The following is a 20901-nucleotide window of genomic DNA, read 5'->3' on the forward strand; positions in this document are numbered from 1 at the left end:
CACATGATGGCATATATCACATTGGTAGATGCGCAGGTGAACGAGCCTCTGATAGTGTGGCTGATGTGATTAGGCCCTATGATGGTGTCCCCTGAATAGATATGTGGACACAGTTGGCAACGGGCTTTGTTGCAAGGATAGGATCCTGGGTTAGTCCGAAACCTGCACAGAGAGAAACCTGCCCAGCCCCTTGGGCGGGGGAAGGGCTCTGTTTAACCCCGGCTCATGTTGCAGCCCAGCCCGGGCTGCCCCAGACATGGAACCGCCCCTTTCCTGTAACAGACGCTGAACGGGTGAACATTTCAAATCGCGGCTGAGGCTGCATTTGCAAGGGGCGGGCTGGCTGCACGTGGGCTGCAGGGAGCCTGGGCCATGGCCACGGCCACAGAGGCCTCTGCGGCAGAGACCCTGCAAAGGGAGCTGGCTTGCTCCATCTGTCTGGAGTACTTCCAGGACCCGGTGTCGGTACAATGTGGGCACAATTTCTGCCGAGCCTGCATCAGCCAGTGCTGGGAGGGATCGGTTAGAAACTTCTCCTGCCCCCAGTGCAGAAAAACTGCCCGGAAAAGAAACTTCAGGCCCAACAGGGAGCTGGCGAGAGTTATCGAAATAGCCAAAGGGCTGAGTTTCCAGGCAGCCACAGGCTCGGGAAGGAGTACCCGTGGCACCTTAGAGACTAACAAATTTATTAGAGCATAAGCTTTCGTGAGCTACAGCTCACTTCATAAATGCATCCGATGAAGTGAGCTGTAGCTCACGAAAGCTTATGCTCTAATAAATTTGTTAGTCTCTAAGGTGCCACGGGTACTCCTTTTCTTTTTGCGAATACAGACTAACATGGCTGCTACTCTGAAACCTGTCATTAGGCTCGGGAAGGTGTGAGAAACACCAGGAGGCTCTGAAACTCTTCTGTGAAGAGGATCAAACCCCCATCTGCGTGGTTTGCAGAGAGTCCCAGGCTCACAGAGCTCACCCCGTGGTTCCCATAGAGGAGGCTGGCTTGGATTACAAGGTAAGGAAGGTTTCAGAGTAGCAGCCGTATTAGTCTGTATTCGCAAAAAGAAAAGGAGGACTTGTGGCACCTTAGAGACTAACAAATTTATTAGAGCATAAGCTTTCGTGAGCTACAGCTCACTGAAATAAATAAATAAAAAATGAAAATAAATTTGTTAGTCTCTAAGGTGCCACAAGTCCTCCTTTTCTTTTTAAGGTAAGGAAGCTCTGTCTAGGGCTAGAGAGTTTGTGCTGCTTTTTATTTGTTTGAACAGCACTGTTATTTCAGGGGACAAAGAGCAAGAGTCGCATAGTCCTTCAGACACAGGACATTGTGTAGACTAATCCACCGCCCCCAGGGCAAAGAAAATCTCCAAAATACTTCAGCCCACTCAATCCTTTTCTCTTGGTTCAGGAACAAATCCAGACCCGCCTGCAAACCCTGAAGGAAGAGAGGGCAAAGCTTCTGGGATTTAAAGAGGCTGAAGAGGGGAGATGCCAGCAGCATCTGGTAGGTGCCTGTTGTTGTTACGCAAGCAGGGACATGGATTTGGGGGGCTCTGTGTCTGGGGGAGTGGCACTCTGTGAACAGGGTAGGTAATTCTTGGTGGAGCTTGGCTGCCTGTGAAGTGAGCTGTAGCTCACGAAAGCTTATGCTCTAATAAATTTGTTAGTCTCTAAGGTGCCACAAGTCCTCCTTTTCTTTTTGCGAATACAGATTAACAGGGCTGCTACTCTGAAACCTGTGTAAGGTGGTAACTTCTGAACACTGCATCTGATCCATGCCAAAATTTCAGGGGTTGCTCTAGGCCAGAGCCCTATAGATTTGGGGGACAACTGGGACATTCAAAGAGGGGCCAAAATGGAAGCCACTCTCATCTGTGGATGGCCCTTGTTAACATATTGCAGTATAACAATAACTCTGCTCATCTTCCCAATAGAGGGTTACTGTGTTCACACCCTGAATTACAAAAGGAATAATTGCTGTCCCTGGTGGGAGGGAGCCATGGGGCAGGTACTTAGCCTGCAGGGGAAGCCAGAGGAAGAGGAGAGAGACATAGCCCGCTCCTCCCCCCGGCATGGGGGCAGGGGCGGTGGGGATTGGGGATCCTGTTCTGTGTGGGGTGGGAAAAGGTCCCCTGGTGTGGTGGGATGAATTGGGGACTCTGCTGGGTGGGGAAAGGGGCCCTGGCATGGTGAATTGGGGACCCTTCTCTGTGAGGGGGGTGGAAGGCCCCTGGCACGGTGGCCCAAATGGGGGACCCTGCCGTGTGGGGGGAAAATAGGGCCTCTGGCTTGGTGAGAATGGGGACCCTGCTATGGGAGGAGAGAAAATGGGGGTTACATCCTGTGTGTCTTTGCATGTCTCTCTCTGTGGGCTGGATTGTGGCAGTGACTCCCTGCCTTGCATTGGGGCTGGGGCCGTGAGCACTGGCCAGTGCAGGCGTAGGGCCCTGGCCCTGCTTCCTTCTTCCCTTGTCACTAGGGCCACCAGCCTGGAGCTGTCCTTGCAGGTCTGTCCATTTTTCTCCTCCATCATGTGCCCCTTATGCACCCTGATGGGACCTGTCTCAGTCGGGGGTCTGTGTTTGAGTGTTGGAAAATCAGGGTTTTCCTCAGAACTTCCAAATTCTTTTGTCCCCCTCCCCGCCCTCTCACTAAGCCTCTGCCAAGGTCATTGTGAGTCCTGCCCTTCCTGCCACTGGAAAGGACTCAGATGTGCAGAAGACCCCCTTTTATCCCGGGACAGAAGGATCGGGTCAGATATGAGGCTGCACCAGTCAGAGTCACCAGGGTCAACTGCAAGGCTCTAGGAACCCTGGGGAGAGTAGCAGGCAAAACTTTTCCATTTCTCAGTATCTCAAGGGCTGCATGTTTAGATGTATTGATGTCTAAAGTCTCCTCCCTGCTCCTGATGTTGCCTGACTGTCCTCATGTCCCTGCAATAAGACCATGGGTTTGCCTTTTTGAGCCCAAACAAACGTTCTTCTTGTAAAAAGAAAAGGAGTACTTGTGGCACCTTAGAGACTAACAAACTTATTAGCGCATAAGCTTTCGTGAGCTACAGCTCACTTCATCGGATGCATTTGGTGGAAAAAACAGAGGAGAGATTTATATACACACACAGAGAACATGAAACAATGGGTTTATCATACACACTAAGGAGAGTGATCACTTAAGATAAGCCATCACCAGCAGCTGGGGGGGGGCGGGGAGGAAAACCTTTCAGGGTGACAAGCAAGGTAGGCTAATTCCAGCAGTTAACAAGAATATCAGAGGAACAGTGGGGGGTGGGGTGGGAGGGAGAAATACCATGGGGAAATTGAAACCTACACAAAGTAAAACTATTTCCCCATGGTATTTCTCCCTCCCACCCCACCCCCCACTGTTCCTCTGATATTCTTGTTAACTGCTGGAATTAGCCTACCTTGCTTGTCACCCTGAAAGGTTTTCCTCCCCGCCCCCCCCCAGCTGCTGGTGATGGCTTATCTTAAGTGATCACTCTCCTTAGTGTGTATGATAAACCCATTGTTTCATGTTCTCTGTGTGTGTATATAAATCTCTCCTCTGTTTTTTCCACCAAATGCATCCGATGAAGTGAGCTGTAGCTCACGAAAGCTTATGCTCTAATAAATTTGTTAGTCTCTAAGGTGCCACAAGTACTCCTTTTCTTTTTACTTTGTGTAATGACTCATCCATTCCCAGTCTCTATTCAAGCCTAAGTTAATTGTATCCAGTTTGCAAATTAATTCCAATTCAGCAGTCTCTCGTTGGAGTCTGTTTTTGAAGCTTTTTTGTTGAAGTATAGCCACTCTTAGGTCTGTGATCGAGTGACCAGAGAGATTGAAGTGTTCTCCAACTGGTTTTTGAATGTTATAATTCTTGACATCTGATTTGTGTCCATTCATTCTTTTACGTAGAGACTGTCCAGTTTGGCCAATATACATGGCAGAGGTTCTTCTTGTAAAACCTCTTCCAAGAAAACATCTCTGTAAAATCTGAAATTCGCTCAACAACTAGGAAACTAAACAAACCTCCGCTTGAGCAATTTAACTGGGCAAAATGGGAAGAAAGTAAAGATCTAGCAGCACCAAATTAAAAAACAAATAATTTAAATAAAATCTGGGTTTGTTTTGTTTTTTTAATTATTACTCGTATCCACTCTGGGTCCGTGAACTTCCCTTACAGCTGTTTGTTACAGAAACAGACACAAGCTGAGAGGCAGAAGATTGTGTCTCTATTTCAACAACTGCACCAGATGCTGGAGGAAAAAGAGCAACTCCTGCTGGTCCGGCTAAAAGAGTTGGACAAGATGGTTGTGAGGATACAGAATGAAAATGTCACCAAACTCTCCGAGGAGATTTCCTGTCTCAGTGAGCAGATCAGTCAGATGGAGCAGAAGTGTCAGCAGGCAGAGAATGAATTCCCGCAGGTGAGAACTCCGATCTCTGCAGCAAAATGGAGATAGGGTTTTCCATTGCTTTGTATCAATCTTGATTGTAGTCCGTTTTTGTGCTGTGATTTGTCAGGGTGGCAGGAGAGCCGTATAATTATGGATCTTTTAAATCAAAATAAATGAACTCTATGAAGTTGGTGATCAGACCTCTTCTGGTCCAATGTCTGGTCACCTCATAAATATTAATGAAGATCTACTCACCAGGGTCTATAGTAGGTACGTTCTGTCATCCCCATTTCATGGATGAGGAACTGAGGCCAGAGACTAAGTGATTTCCCTAAAGACATGGTGCCAAAGTCTCTGACAATGACAAGAACTGACTCTGGGTCTCTTGAACCCCATTCCTGTGCCTTCATCTCAAGGCCAGCCTTCTTCTTCAACTCTGTGTGGGCCAAGAAGGGGTCTTGGGTCAATGCTTCAAGGCAGTTGTGCTAACCCAGTGTTTCTCAAACTGGGGTCTGCAGACCCCCAGTTCGCCAGCCCCACTGATCAACTCCTCCCCCTCCCTCCCAGGGAGTGGGGACATGGCATGCTCGGGGGAGGGGGTGGAGTAGGGTGGGGCCTGGGACTGAGTGGGGGTGGGGAGGCTTGGGGGTCCAAGAAAATTTTTTCATCAAAATGGGGGTCCTCGGGTTGCTGAAGTTTGAGAACCCGTCAAGAGGTCTGCACTGGGATTGATGGTCCAGAGCATATTTATTCATTATTAGTTTACATTTACTGCTTTGTGCTTCAAAGGGACAGTGATAAGAAGGGGTAGAATGAATGAAGGTGCAGTAAATATACCTGAGGTTACACTGTTCATTTTCACTTTCTGATTAAAAAACTAGAGCAACATAAAATTAACCTGGCAGACATGACATGGACTTAAAGATGGCTAACTGATAGGTTTCAGTGTAATTGTAGACAGGGAATCATCACTGAACATGTGTGTTTCTAGTGGGGTCCCTCAAGGATCGGTTCTGGCCCTATGCTATTTAACATAGGCTGGTGATGGGACAGTAGATGGGGAGGGCTCTGAGCTACTACAGCAAATTCATTCCCAGGTGTCTGGCTGGTGGGTCTCGCCCACATGCTCAGGGTCTAACTGATCGCCAGATTTGGGGTCAGAAAGGAATTTTCCCCCGGGTCAGACTAGCAGAGACCCTTTGGGGGGGTTCGCCTTCCTCTGTGAAGGGTCACTTGCAGGTGTAAACTAGTGTCAGTGGTGGATTCTCTGTAACTTGGAGTCTTTAAACCATGATTTGAGGATGTCTGTACCTCAGCCAGAGATTAGGGGTCTATTACAGGAGTGGGTGGGCGAGGGTCTGTGGCCTGCAACGTGCAGGAGGTCAGACAAGATGATCACACTGATCCCTTCTGACCTAGGAATCTATGAAAAAGTGTAAACAGGTACAGAGTTTTATATAGTGTTAGTTTTCATTATTAGCACTGTGGGACTGAACTTCTCTCTCTTTCCCCCTCTCCCCTCCAGGATGTAAGAAGCACCTTGAGCAGGTATGTGTTGCCTTCTCACTCGGGCTTCACCGTGCTGGGAAGGGTTCCAGACAAATGCATGGGGGAGGATTAAAATTCAGACCCCAGTCGTCCTCGGCTGAACAAAATCCTGGGCTTAGTGCTCTTCATTTAAGGCCCTGTGATTAATCATCCTAAAGGCTGGGTTATTCACCCGAAAATAACTCCTTTCCCCTCCCTGGAGCTAGTTTTTCTCCACATCACAACTGAAGCATGTTAAGTGGACCTGTGGGGGAAATTGGTGCCTTGACTGATAGTGTTCTGAGGCTGGGATCCACAGAGCAATTCAGTCACCTGGCCCCTTAATCCAGCAGTCTTCACTATCTGAAATTCATACTGACAGGTGATATTATAGAACAATGAATTAGAACATAAGAATGGCCATACTGGGTCAGATCAAAGGTTCATCTAGCCCAGTATCTGTCTTCCGACAGTGGCCAATGCCAGGTGCTTCAGAGGGAATGAACAGAATAGGTAATCATCAAGTGATCCATTCCCAGCTTCTGGCAAACAGAGGCTAGGGACACCATCCCTGCCCATCCTGGCTACTAGCCATTGATGGACCGATCCATCAATTTATCTAGTTCTTTTTTGAACCCTGTTATAGTCTTGGCCTTCACAACATCCTCGGCAAAGAGTTCCACAGGTTGACTGCAGTCTGTCTCTCTAGGTGCAAGAAGGGGAAGTCCCAGCAGCCAGTGGAGATTCCTCTTGAGCTGGAGGAGTTCCTCAGTGAATTCTCTCAGGGGAACAGTGTCAGGAAGACGCTGAAGGAATCCAAAAGGTACTGAGGCAGGAAATGGAGCTGTAACTCTGAATGCAAGAGGGGGCGGGCTCTGCCTGATCAGTTGATAAGGTAAAACCAAACACCCAAAGAGGACAGGCAGCTGGTATAATATCTGAATCAAGTGAAGATTGTGGGGAATTATCCTTTTGACTTAGCAGAAATGACATGAAGGTGATTCCTTGGTCAAGAACCTGCTTATGCTAATTATTGAGGGATGCAAAGTCTTTTGGAGGACTTAAACTCTATCATTGTTGCCAAGGGCCCATGTTGTGTTCTGGATTCTGTTTAATTTCCATCTGGCTTTCGTAGAAATTTTCTCTAGGTGCAATTCATCCCAAACAGAGTGACCAACCTAAGGGTTTTTACTCTCCCTCTGGGTACCTCTGCATCTTTCTCATAATTAAACCACAGTTCTCCCCCTCTCTCTTTTCCCAAGACTCGGAGGTCTCTATGCCCTCTTCTTAGGGGTGAGAGGGGAATCTCCCCAGGCATAGGTGCCGACTCCATGGGTGCTCCAGGGCTGGAGCACCCACAAGGAAAAAAAATAGTGGATACTCAGCACACACCAGATGCCCCCCCCCCCCCCATCAGCTCCTCCCGCTTCCCCCAGTGCCTCCTGCCCACTGCGATCAGTTGTTCAGCAGCGTGCAGGAAGCGCGCTGGGCACGAGGAGCCAGGGCAGGGGCACTTGCCGGAGGGGATGGAATGAAGTGGGAAGGGGTGGGGCCTTGGAGGAAGGGGAGGAGTGGGGGCAGGGCCTGGGGCAGAGCAGGGGTCAAGCACCCCTTGGGAAATGATAAAGTTGGCACCTGTGTCCCTAGGTGCTGCCTGTCTAAGGCCAGGGAATAGATTGCTCTAGGAACAGGTTCATATTGTCCATATTGCGGAATACGTGTATGTGGTGGCAGAAGATCAGTTTGCATTGTCGGGGGGGGGGGGGGGAGGATATGGAGGGAGGGTTTAAGAAATAGTTATGAATGAAGAGAAATAGCAGCTCCCCCGTTAAAAATAAGGCAGAGGCAGTTGGAGTGACTCTTGCGGAGCCCTGGAAGCAGAGGGCGCTGCTCTGTTGGGAGCCAGGCATGTTGCCAGGGAAGGGATCAGCCGGATGTGGTGGGGGCTGTCCCCTCTCCCTATGGCTGGGTGGGGAGGGGGTTTGTCCAGCTGGTGCCTCTGACTCCTCCCACTATTAGATTTGTCAGTGTGCTGCCCCCTTCTCTTTCCTTGCGGGGGGGGGGGGGGAGAAGAGAAGGAGGGCGGGTTCCCAAACTGCAACTAAAGCTGATGCCTCCATCCGGGCATCCTCCCCTGCTCCGGCCCTGATGACGGGAGTGGGGGAGAAAGCAGAGGGGCAGTCATAACAGCACCCTTCTAGATTGTGGCAGGAGGGGGCTGCAGTGAAATCCCGGCTCAATCCCAGCACAGAGCGGCTGCAGGAAATCAGGGAGTGTCCCAGCGAGGACAGGGCTGCTGGGGAGTGTGAGAAATGGTCCCAGCGTCCCCCACGGCCGAGCTCTGCCTCTAACACTCCCATTCTCTCTCTCCCCCGCAGTGAATGTGACTCTGGATCCAGGCACGGCTCATCCCGAACTCACAGTGTCTGAGGATCGGCGAAGCGTGAGGTGGGGAGACAAGCAGTAGCAAGTGCCTGATAATCCCAAGAGATTTTACGCTGAGCCCTGTGTGCTGGGCTGTGAGGGCTTCACCTCGGGGAGATGCTACTGGGAGGTGGAAGTGGGGGACGGGGGATGCTGGGCTGTGGGGGTGGCCAGAGAGTCGGTTAGGAGGAAGAAAGAGATCAGCCATAGCCCTGAGGAGGGGCTCTGGGTTTTGTGCCAGTGTGTGGGTGAATACTGGGCTCAGACCTCCCCTCTGACCACCCTCTTTCTGAGCTGGGACCCCAGGAGGATCAGGGTTTTGCTGGACTACGAAGTGGGGCGGGTGTCTTTTTTCGACGCGGACAACGAGAAACCCATCTTCACTTTCCCGCCGGCCTCCTTCGGCGGCGAGAGAGTTTGCCCTTGGTTCCGTCTCTGTGGGGAGGACATGCTGCTCCAACTGAGTCCCTGAGGCGCAGGGCAGGACAGCCCTCCTGTTCTGCCAGCCGCCATCTCGAGCCGCTTGGAGGCTGAAGTGCATTTCTTGCTAGCCAAAGCAACCTCAAGACAGGAGCGATCTGACTAGATGAGAGAATGACTTTGATCTGCCTGTTGGTCCCTGTTCTCTATGATCCCCGAAGGGTGTACGTTTCTGCAGAGAATGAGATGGGTGGGGGGGCCATGGGGGAGTTGAAGTATGATTTAGTGCATCATGAAAGGAGCTCTCTGTTGTGCTGGGCAAAAATGACAGAAATAAACACAGAACTCTTTTATAAACTGGGGTGGTGCTTTCTTTTCCCTGCCATGCCTACTGGATTCAAGGCAGGCTACATGAGAAAGATTAGTCATATTAATAGTACAGTAAAAACTGTGTTATCCAGCGCTTTATGAACCAGAAAGCTCTATTAGCCAGCATTTCTGGTATCTCCCAATACAAATCTTCAATCGAGTAACCGGGGCTAGTTTACTGCCCGGGAGGTTATACAATTGCACATTCTGCACTCTGCTTTTATGCAAAAGAGGTAGAAGACAAGTAAGCAAGGGGATATCAGGGATTTAGTCAAAAAAAGCAGCTTCCAGGGTGTGTTGTAGGGTCAGAATAGATTCAGCCCAATATCCTACACCTTCTACATCTATTGTACAATAATTAGTATTGATAAGGCTGACCCTGAGGCACTGCAAGATCCTGAAGTGCCTTCTGAATCAAAGAAAGATTAAATTATGTTCAGTATAGCTTTAGTGTTCAGTGTATTTTTAGTGATCTGGGTGCACGCTACGCTCTGCCCATAGTGAAATGCAGTGTCATAAGATAACCTACTATATAGAAAACTTTCCCTGTATTCACTTAAGTGCTTCAGGAAACCAACCACTCCGCCATGCAGTACTACGACTGGATTGGCGAGTACCTGTCTACTATTTTATAGTGAATTCATTTTATTGTATTCTTATTCTTTGAAAATTGGTATTCCATTAGAAAGTGTAACATTTAGTTAATTGGAATTTTTGACTAACTGGCACCTCCATTCCCCTAACATGCTGGATAACAAAGCTTTTACTGTATAAATCTTCATTTATTCATATTATCATAGCAGCTAAGGACCTCAGTCACAGCTTGTGCAAGACAGCATGCAAACAGGACACAAAGACAGTGCCTGCCCTCAATCCCTGTGTAGCTAAGTTGAGACTCACCAGTGTGGCACCTCCTGCTGGTCATCTGGGAATTAGCTCTTTTCCAGCATATGGAGCACCCTCTGCAGACCAGCGTCTCTCTTGCTGCTGGCCCCATGTCCCTCCCAGACCCCAGTGCCCCTTACCTTTGGGTTTCTGCCCCCAGCAGTATTCCACAATCTGACTCTCTCCTCCCAGGGGAACCCCCAATCCACTAAACCCACCTTGCCTCAGTGGCTACTGCCAGTCATCATCTAGCCCCCACTCACTGGGGCAGACTGCAGTCTGTAATGGCTACTCATCACTGGCAAGGGGGTAGAACCTGCTGCCTTTGCCTATCCCCAGGCTGCCTCTCTGCAGCCCCAGTACCTTTTGTAGGCCTTCACCCCCAGGCTACAGGCCTTGGTTCACCAGGCTGGAGCTTCCCAACTCTCTTTGCCCTTCTCCAGCGCTGCTCGGCTTCAGGTACCTCACTCTTAGGCAGCTAGCCCTTCACGTTCCTGGGCTAGATGAGACTTCTTCAGTTTCTGGCCCAGAGCCCTCTTATCAGGGCCAGCTGGGCCCCAATTAAGCAAGCCACAGCTGTGGCTGCTTCCTCAATCAACCTAGCCTTTCACAGCCACAGCCTTCTCTAGGCCTGCTTTTAACCCTTGTTTTCCAGGAGTGGGGTAGTCACCCCACTACACCCTGCTTTCCCCTGATGTCTGCTGAAGCCAGATTTTCAGGCCTGGGTGCATCAAGTGCCCAGACACTTTGGTGACAGGGGGCCACCCACGTACCTAGATAGAAAGGGGCTGGGAAACTCCCGTGTGTGCAGCTATAACATCACAGCTGTTAGAGGGGATCAAAAGTTGGAACTTCAGACACCAAATCACTCACCCCTTCCCCTTGCATTAAAGTAGTAAAGCTTTATCCCTGACAATAGGGGGAAGTAACAGGTATTAGAATCATTTCTATCCTTTCTTTCTTTCCCACGAAACAAGGCCCATCAACTTAAACAGCACAGCTTGAGAGGAAAATATGAAGCTCAGTTCCCCTCTCACGTTAATATAAATCAGGAACACAGCAGAACCTGCAAGTTACAAACCCTCAGGAATGGAGGTTGTTCATCACTCTGAAATGTTCGTAGTTGAACAAAACGTTATGGTGGTTCTTTCAAAAGTTTACAACTGAACATTGACTTAATGAAGCTTTGAAACTACTATGCAAAAGAAAAATGCTGCTTTCCCTTTATTTTTTTAGTAGTTAACGTTTAACACAGCACTGTGCTGTATTTGTACTATACTGTGTCTTTAGAGACTAACAAATTTATTTGAGCGTAAGCTTTCGTGAGCTACAGCTCACTTCATCTGATGAAGTGAGCTGTAGCTCACAAAAGCTTACGCTCAAATAAATTTGTTAGTCTCTAAGGTGCCACAAGTACTCCCTTTCTTTTTTGTGAATACAGACTAACACGGCTGCTACTCTGAAACCTGTTATACTGTGTCTGCTGCTGCCGGCTTGCATACTTCCAATTCCAAATGAGTTGTGTGTGGTTGACTGATCAGTTTATAACTCTGGTGTTCATAACTCTGAGGTTCTACAGTAACTCACTGGTGTCATGGGGGATCAGTCTCTGCTCTCAGTTTTACCCATATCCATTTAGCAGAACTGGAAACTAATCCAAATATGGCCATATTCTTGGTCGGTGCAAGTCAGCAGAACACCAAGGAAGTCACCCCCACTTTGGGAAAACGTTTTACACCTTCACCAAGTTAAATAAAAATTAACAATGCTGTTCAGTAAGTGGAATTTCTTTCCCACTAAACATGCTGATATGTGATGCTAGCTTTTAATGGAGGGTAAAAACCCTCAAAATGTAGAAACATTATATAGAAGGAAAAGTTCTAAAACTGTTGGATCTGGAAATGTTGAAATGTTTTGTTTCACTGGACATGAAATGATTTATTTCGCGATGTTGACATGTCAAAATATCAATCCGAAGCCCAATGTTTTGTTTAACTTTTTTTTTTTTTTAAACACGAAATCAGAATGTTTCAGCAAAACTGTCCTGTTGCCACAAAATATTTTGGCGTTGAAACCACGTATTTTAGCTGGACAAATGTTCAGACAAAATATTTCAGCTGGCTCCTATGTGATAACAACAAAAAACAAAATGAAATGAGAATAATTATGCCAAAGGGAAGAGAAAGAAGCCCTTACAGGCAAGAAAGGAAGACTCACAAAAGAGCCCATGATGTCCACGAGCAATCCACAAGCATCCAGGAGCCCCAAACACTTTTGAAGCCCTGCCTGCTTTAGCTGTGTTTCTTTGACCTTTTCATCACACACCCAAACCTTCAAGGGGAAGGGCACAGGGAAATAAAGTTCATACACTAACCAAATAGTTACAGTGACACAGAATTACCCTAACATATGCATTCTCGTTTATGAGTGCTCTCTGTTTTCCAGTGCTGGATAAATCACTACTGGGGCCATTTTCAATCCCCCCTAGGGAAAGTCCCAGGAGCCGTGATGCTGCATCATGATCTTCGCTGTGAGTCCTTAATCCCTGTCTACACAGTGTTTGCACTGCTTTAACTATATTGGTTTGAAACTGGTATAGTTAAAGCAGTACACCTCCCCTTAGTATGGATATGCCCGTATAAAGATGCCTATACTAGCACAGTTTAGGGCTTGTCTACACTACCGGCCGGATTGGGCAGTGATCGATCCAGCAGGGGTCAATTTATTGTGTCTAGTATAGACTCAATAAATCGACAACCAATCTCTCTAGCGTCCGGTACTCCACCTCAACCAGAAGCGCAAGGGAAATTGACGGGAGAGTATCTCCCATCAACACACCGCAGTGAAGACACCACAGTGAGTATATCTAAGTATATTGACTTCAGCTACGTTATTCACGTAGCTGAAATTGTGTGACTTAGATCAAACACACACACACACACACACACACACCCGCCACCCTGTAGTGTACACCAGCCCTTGTAAATTTAGGGGAATAAGCTATGTTGATATAAGCACCTTTATTCTGATATAACTAAGTGTTATACCAAGTTTACTATAAGAGAATGACAAAGGAAAGAGAGAGACAAGGTGGGTGAGGTAATATCTTTTAATAGACCAAGTTCTGTTGGTGAGAGAGACAAGCTTTCAAGCTTACCAGGCGGGAGCCCAGCCCTGCAGAAGAGCTCTGTGTGGATCAAGAGCTTCTCTCTCTCACCAACAGAAGTTGGTCCAATCAAAGGTCTTATCTCACCCACCTCCTCTCTCTGATATCCCCAACGCAGCTACAATATAAAGGAAACAGAGACAGATGCACAAAGAGAAAAAGTCAGACAGTGAAAGAGACAAACAAGAAGAGAGAGAGAGACAGGTGGATTGGATGTATTTGTGGTCTACATTTAAATACAAGGAGACCAGCCCAGTAGTGCAATTTCTCCACATCACTACCTTCATTTTCAGAGACTTCTTCAGCCTGCAATAAGCCTACCATGAAAAACAGAAGCCTCCATCACAGCCCTAGCTGTGAATGTGACATTTCCTCAAGGCTCAGTGAAATCCAGAGATAGAGATCCTCTCCTTGGCATCAGGCTAGCTAAGTGATCAAAGGAACCATGCTTAAGACTCTGTATGCCTTTCTTGAGCTGGGTATTCTGGTCTGTAGATGGAGGTTGGGTTCACATCCTGCTCTTAACACATTTTGGTCCAGGCACGTGGACTGGGTGTTTAAAATGAATTAACTAATGATGAATTCACTGCAGGCAAAGAATTCCTCCCTTTGTTATCCTGTGCGGCTTGCTTCCTTTCTTAAAGCTGGGAGGCCTCCCTGTCCCTCCACATCCTCCTCTCCAGCACATTGCAATCAAGCAGTCCTCATGCCTCCCAGAAATTAATTTCCCATACTGCCCTGCAGTGCAAACTACACTTCCAATAACACTCTGCCAGACATACTGCTTTCCCCATAATGCTCCACCACCAACATTGCATTTCTGATCAGACCCGGAGACTACACCTCCCACAATGCCTTGCGATGTAAAACGCTGTTGCATGGCAAAGGAGACTACACTTCCCATAGTTCTCTGCAACACAGACTGCCCTTTGGAGTTTGCTCTGCAACAAAGAGGGCTTGTCTTTATGCCTTGCAGTGGAGACTACATTTCCCACAGTGCATCTGTGATGGAAACACAAAAGGCAACTGGGATGCAGGTTCTGTTACCCCCGGTGCATCAGAGAAGCATCTCTGGTTGGCTGGGGCTGCTCCCCAATTACCCCTTGGTGCTTGGGCACAGGGCCCTCTCCGGTATGAATCCAGGTAAGTGCTGGGAAGGGGATTGATGGCAATGAGCAGACAGCTCAGGGAAGGCAGCCAAGGAACCTTGATGTAGGTCAATACAGCAGCTGAGCATTTTGAAGCCTGACCCCTAAGAAGCTGCTTGGAGAGCAAGATGCCCTGTTTGGTGCTGGACTGCAGGACCCCTGTATTTGCCAGCTGAAATCATTCAAAAACCAGTCAGCCCCCCAAAAATCACAAGGCTGCTTTCAAATAATGAGGCTTTAAATAATGAACACAATTATTATTATTAATCATTTTGTTATTAATAATAATAATTTTATTATAGTTTATTATTTGCCTTCTGGGTTTTGAGACTCTAGAACCAAGTTTTCAAGCTTTTCTCTTTAACCTTGGGGACTAGAAATGTACTTTTTTTAAAAGAAAAAAAATTAAAGCTGAGATTCTTCCATAATCATCTAACTCTGGGTGCTGAGGCTTTGAGGAAAACACTAAACATCGTAAGACTGGAGATAAAAAACAGATGTTGGCGTCACTGGAACAGTCGCCCAGCTTCTTAGCTGAGCCAAGATTTTGCAAAGTGACAATGATTTTCAATGTCCATTTTAAGGGGGCCGGAATTTTATAAAGTGCTGGGAACTTATCCTCCGAAAAATCAGGACTTCTTTATGGTGTGTTGGGTTAAACATCCAAAATTCAGCAGCTGCTTTGGAAAATCTTGGCCCGGTAGCTCCATTGACGTTAGTGGAGGAGGATCTGGTTCCACAGACTCCTAGTTCAAATCCAGAACTGGGAAAGGAGGGAGCAGAAGAGCCCAGAAAGTAGACCTTCCCCCACAACTCATGCTCCTCAGCTGGCATTGTGAGAGCTCCTTTCCTGTTTCAACTTTAGCTGTCGGTTTTCTACAGCCTCCCATCACCGTAGTGTCTGATCATCTTCCACTTAAAATTCCATGCAGGAGCAAAGTCTCTAGTGGACTCCGTAGACTCTCTGGCACATTCTCAGGGTCAGAACTATGCTTGGGGATAGGAGTGAAACTCATTTTAGAACATAAGAATATAAGAAGGGCCATACTGGGACAGACCAATGGTCCATCTAGCTCAGTATCCTGCCTTCTGACAGTGCCAATGCCAGGTGCTTCAGAGAGAATGAACAGAACAGGTAATCATCAAGTGATCCATCCCTATCACCCATTCCCAGCTTCTGGCAAACAGAGGCTAGGGATACCATCCCTGCTCATCCTGGCTAATAGCCATTTGATGGACCTATCCCCCATGAATTTACCTACTTCTTTTTTTAACTGTTATAATCTTGGCCATCACAACATCCTCTGGCAAGGAGTTCCACAAGTTGACTGTGTGTTGTGTGAGGAAATACTTCCTTTTATTTTAAACCACTTTATAGCATCCTGAGGACCACACCACTAAAGCTGGCTAGAGAACAGAATTTTGGTTCTGTGAAATTGAGTGTTCAGGAAACGTTTTGGCCAAAAGTGGGACAAAAAAACAAACTGTGCAAATTGTGGAACTGAAATCCTGCAATATTTTGCTTCAGAAACATTGAAATGTTTCTGCAGGGAGAATGGTGTTTCTTAAATATGCTCCTCTGCTCCAGGGCAGGCTGCCTTCGAACAAGGACCCTAGAAACCTGGCTGATTTTGGTTGAAAGTTTCAATAGAATCGGGACATTCCCACAGAACATTTCAATTCTATCAAAATATTTCCCTTTGAGAAAAGAGTTCCATTGGAAAATTTTCTGCCAGTTCTAGCAGTGACCCAGTCCTTTGGGTATAATGATGATGAACCCCTAAATGTACCTTACATTTGGCATCTCTATGATAGGACTAGTTTGCTGGCATTTTTCTTAGAGGTGACCCGATAGCAAGTGTGAAAAATCGGGACAGGGTGGGGGGTTAGTAAGCGCCTATGTAAGACACAGTCCCGAATATCGGGACTGTCCCTATAAAATCGGGACAGGTGGTCACTCTAATTGTTTTCCTTTTCCTGGAACCTTACTGCTATTGATTTACTTAGTAATAGCAAGGATAATTAATCATTGGAGCAATTTGCCAAGGATTGCTGTAGATTCTCTGTCTCTGGCAATTTTTAAATCAAGATTGGATGCTTTTATGAAAGATACGCTTTAGTGCAAACAGAAATTATTCTGGGGAAGTTTCCTGGCCTGGGTTTTCTGGCCCAGGAGATCAGACTAGATGATCACAATGGTTTATTATAGCCGTAGACTCTATGCATTATTTGTATTACATAGGATCTAAAGGCAGCAGCTGAGATCTGGGCGCACTACAAACACACAGTGAGACTCAGTCCCTGCCCCAAAGACCTTACAGTCTAAATAGACATGATAGGAAGGAGGGGGAAGGACTATTATTCCCATTTCACATATGAGAACTGAGGCTGGCATTTTCAAAGGTTACCTAAGGGAGTTATTCCTGAAATTCAATGAAAGTTAGATGTCTATTTCACTTAGGCGCCTTTAAACATCCCAGCCTAAGTGAATTGTCCGAGGTCATCCAGGGAGTCTGTATCAGAGCTGGGGAATGAAACCAGGTGTCCTGTGGCCCTGCCCCTTTCCTTAACCTCAAGACCATCAGCCTTCCTCACACTGTGACCTTGTGTTGTCATTTACGCCCTTCTAAAGCGTGTTAAATAAGCAATCCTTTCCAAAAAGATTTCAAGGTCAGAAGGATCGTTCTGATCCTCTAGTACAGAGGTTCTCAACCTTTCTGGGCTCAGGAGCCATTTGTCAATGTTTGTGGCCTGTTGCAACACAGTAAATAGTCTGGGGGTGGAGGCCCTGAGGTGGGTTCAGTCGGATCCTGCCCCCTGGGGGGGTTCGGTCCTGCCCAGCGCTCGGCCCACAGTGGCGGCTCCTGCTGCTCCCATGCTTTGGGGCTGGCTGGGCTTGGATCTCTGCTCCGGGCACTGTGACCTCTGGGATAGCAGCACTGCTCAGATTTGGCCCCGGCCCCTGACTGGACCCAATCTGTGTGAGTGGAGCTGTACCCTGGCTCATGGGGTTGCAGGGCCACTCACTCAGATTTGGCCATCCCAGGCTCCCGTCGCCATGACGGCTGGGCCAAACTTGAGTGGCGCTGGGAGGTTGCAGTGCCTGGAGCGGGGAGGCGAGCCCAGCCAGCTCCATGGGACAGGAGCCGCAGGAGCTGCCATGCGACCCTTTGAAACATTCTGCAGCCTAGACGCCAACTTCTAGTTTTCCCCAGGGGTGCTCCACCCCCACTTTGCCCTGAGGCCCTTTCCCCAAAGGCCATGCCCTCGCCCCGCCTCTTCCGCCCCGCTCTGCCCCCTCCCAAGGCCCCGCCCCCACTCCACCCCTTCCTGCCCTCACTCCACCCCTTCTTGCCCCAGCTCTGCCCCACTCCCCTGAGGTCCTGCCCTTGCTCTGCCTCTTCCTGACCCACTGCACCCCCTCCCAAGTCCCCTGCTTGCCCACTGCTGGCTGCTCGCCACCCTCCCGCAAGCCTCCAAATAGCTGTTTTGCCTGCACCCACTTTTTTTTCCTGCAGGTGCTCCAGCCCCAGAGCACCCACAGAGTCAGCACCTACGTTCTGGAGACCCAATTTTGGGTCCCGACCCATGGGTGGAGAAATGCAGATCTAGTCTGACTGCCTGAATAGCACAGGCCACTTAATTCCACTCCCTGATTCCTGTCGGGAGTCCAATAGCTTGAGGTTGTGCCGAGATCCGAGTGTTCTTAGGGTTTTCGGCCTCTGCTTCTCCACCTTATCAAGTTTCCTCAATCGCTGGTGCTGAGATTTCCTTTCTTCCCAGCCCAGAGAACGACTCACTTTCAGATTCTCTCTTTTTATCCCAGCAGCTGACGGGCTAGAGCATGAGAATGAAGAGATGAATCCCTGGCAGGGAGGTCCGGAGCATGCAGAACCATGTGGGGCATTCTCAGGAAGATCCAAAGGGATTGCTTCTCAGGGGGGGAAAGCTGTGGAGAGTCTGCGCAGGTCAGGGAGGCAGCACCCAGCAAAGCAAGGGGATAAACCTGCCTGCCATCAGAGATCTCTCAAGGGACCCCAAGACAGCAACACGGTCACCACCGAGAAACCCTATAAATGTAGCGTGTGCGGCAGAAGCTTCTCTCAGAGCTCCAACCTCCTGACTCACCAGAGGCTGCACACAGGTGAAAGACCCTATAAATGCACCAGCTGTGGGAAAAGCTTCAACACCAGCTCGGCCCTCATTGTGCACCGCCGGACCCACACCGGGGAGAAATCCTACCGCTGTCCTGATTGCGGGCGGAGCTTCAGTGAGGGCTCAGTGCTGATCAAGCACTGGCGGACCCATACGGGTGAGAAGCCCTACAAGTGCTCCCACTGTGGGAAAGGCTTCAGCCAGAGCTCCAACCTTCATGCCCACCAGCGGGTCCACACCGGGGAGCGGCCCTACCACTGCACTGACTGTGGGAAACACTTCAGCACCAGCTCCAACCTCAGCGCCCACCAGCGGGTCCACACCGGGGAGCGACCCTACAAATGCCCCGAGTGCGGGCGGAGCTTCAGCCAGCAATCCAACCTGATCTCCCACCAGAGGACCCACCTGGAGGAGAAATCCCACCTGTGCCCCGACTGTGGAGAAGGCTTCGGGACCAGTGCCCAGCTCCTGACCCATCGGAGGAGCCACGCAGGCGACAGGCCTTATAAATGTCCTGACTGCGAGAAAAGCTTCCCCAGCCGCTCTGCCCTCATCACCCATCAGAGGACCCACACGGGAGAGAAACCCTACAAATGTACCGATTGCCAGCGGTGCTTCACCCGGCGCTCGGACCTCAATAAGCACCGCCGGGTCCACACAGGGGAGAGACCCTTTAGGTGTCCCAGCTGTGGGAAAAGCTTCAGCCAGAGCTCCCACCTCATTACCCATAAGAGACTACATGAGGACGCAAAGCCCTATAAAGGCAGCATGAGCACCACGCCGACAGTCCTCCAGGAAGAGGATCCCAATAAAGATACTCAGAGCAGGGGAAGCGTCGGCCAGAGCTCAGCAGAGTCCAGTGATGGGGAAGCCTACCTGGCGGGGAAGCCCCATCAATGCCCTGACTGCGGGGAAAGGTTTGATGCCAGCTCCGAGCTCAATGTGCATCGGCGAATGCACCGAGAGGAGAAATCTCGTCCACGTGCTAACGCTGTGGAAAGGTTGAGTGGCTCCAATCACAGTGCACGAGAAGGAGCTGACCAAGAGGAGGAAGCTGATCTGAGGAAAAGATTAAAGGTGAGCCTAGCACCCCCCAATACACATCCCAAAACCCCACTGGAGGAGGCGTTCTCTCCATGTGTTAGCACTGAGCAAAGTCCCCAACCCACCAGCTCCAACGTCAGTGCATGTCAGAGAGCCCACTCAGAGGCAGAATCCTTCCCATGTGCTGGTATGGAGCAGAGCCCAGTGCCGGCTGCCCGCCAGGCAGAGCCAAGGGGCCGCAGGGCACGTTCTGATCTGAGCTTGGCCCCTTCGCGCCGTCCAGCGGTGAAGCCCTTCAGGTGCTCCGAATGCGGGAAGAGCTTCAGCCAGAGCTCCAACCTGATCAAACACCAGCGGATCCACACGGGGGAGCGGCCCTACACCTGCGCCATCTGCAAGCGGAATTTCAACACCAGTTCGACGCTGATCGTGCATCACCGGACCCACACCGGGGAAAAATCCTACCAGTGCCCCGACTGCGGGCGCAGCTTCCGGGACAGCTCGGTGCTGATCAAACACCAGAGGATCCACACGGGAGAGAAACCTTACAAATGCTCCCACTGCGGGAAAGGCTTTGCCCAGAGCTCCAACCTTCACGCCCACCAGAGGACCCACACTGGGGAGCGGCCCTACCACTGCCCTGACTGTGGGCGGGGCTTCAGCCAGCGCTCCAACCTCATCACCCACCAGAGGACCCACAGGGAGGAGAAATCCTACCTCTGCCCTGACTGCGGGGTTGGCTTCAGTTCCCGCCCGGCTCTGGCAACCCATCAGAGGGCCCACGCGGAGGGAAGGCCCCACCAATGCTCCAACTGTCAGAGGAGCTTCGCCCGGCGCTCAGACCTCGTTAAGCACTGGCGGACCCACACGGGAGAAAGACCCTACCTGTGCCCCCAGTGCGGGAGAAGCTTCAGCCAGAGCTCCCACCTGGTGGTCCATCAGCGATCGCACCTGCCAGAGAAGCCTTACAAATGCACCAACTGTGGGAAAAGCTTCAGCACCAGTTCTCACCTCCTTGCCCACCAAGGGACGCACACGGCATAGCCACCTGGCACTGGTGCAGTCCTAGAAATGTTAGGCTGGACAGGGCCTCGAGAGGTCATCCAGTCCAGTCCCACCAGCGGAGGCAGGATCAAATACACCTAGCCCATCCCTGACAGGTATTTGTCTAACCTGGTCTTAAAAATCTCCAATGGTGAGGGTCCCACAACCTTCATAGGTCGCCTGTTCCAGAGCCAAACTCCCCTTAAGTGTTAGAAAGTTTTTCCGCATATCTGGGCTAAATCTTCCTTGCTCCAGATCAAGCCGATTACTTCCACTGTGACTAATAATACTGTTGCCTTCCTATAAATCACTTTTCACCTGTA

At 49.4% G+C, this 20901-nt stretch overlaps 2 protein-coding genes across 4 annotated transcripts; both read left to right on the plus strand.

Moving 5' to 3' along the window:
* The first annotated feature begins 255 nt into the window (after positions 1–255).
* LOC119843081 (E3 ubiquitin-protein ligase TRIM39-like) lies at positions 256–9092 on the plus strand. The gene is made up of 8 exons (XM_043496983.1): positions 256–643; positions 867–1012; positions 1409–1504; positions 4196–4426; positions 5922–5944; positions 6633–6743; positions 8300–8371; positions 8743–9092. Exons 1-8 carry the CDS (start codon positions 373–375, stop codon positions 8879–8881), a joined length of 1089 nt encoding a protein of 362 aa, XP_043352918.1. The 5' UTR covers positions 256–372; the 3' UTR covers positions 8882–9092.
* A 5096-nt stretch (positions 9093–14188) lies between these two features.
* LOC119843282 (zinc finger protein 271-like) lies at positions 14189–20901 on the plus strand. Of its 3 annotated transcripts, XM_043496649.1 has the most exons (4): positions 14189–14330; positions 15268–15315; positions 15444–15470; positions 18162–20901. In XM_043496649.1, exons 1-4 carry the CDS (start codon positions 14195–14197, stop codon positions 20576–20578), a joined length of 2628 nt encoding a protein of 875 aa, XP_043352584.1. In that variant the 5' UTR covers positions 14189–14194; the 3' UTR covers positions 20579–20901. The 3 variants fall into 3 exon arrangements, with proteins under 3 accessions (XP_043352584.1, XP_038228358.1, XP_038228359.1); XM_038372430.2 differs by lacking the exons at positions 15268–15315; positions 15444–15470; XM_038372431.2 differs by lacking the exons at positions 15268–15315; positions 15444–15470 and having other exon boundaries at positions 18165–20901.

This window comes from Dermochelys coriacea, chromosome 14, assembly GCF_009764565.3.
Source record: "Dermochelys coriacea isolate rDerCor1 chromosome 14, rDerCor1.pri.v4, whole genome shotgun sequence".
NCBI classification, from domain to species: domain Eukaryota; kingdom Metazoa; phylum Chordata; order Testudines; family Dermochelyidae; genus Dermochelys; species Dermochelys coriacea.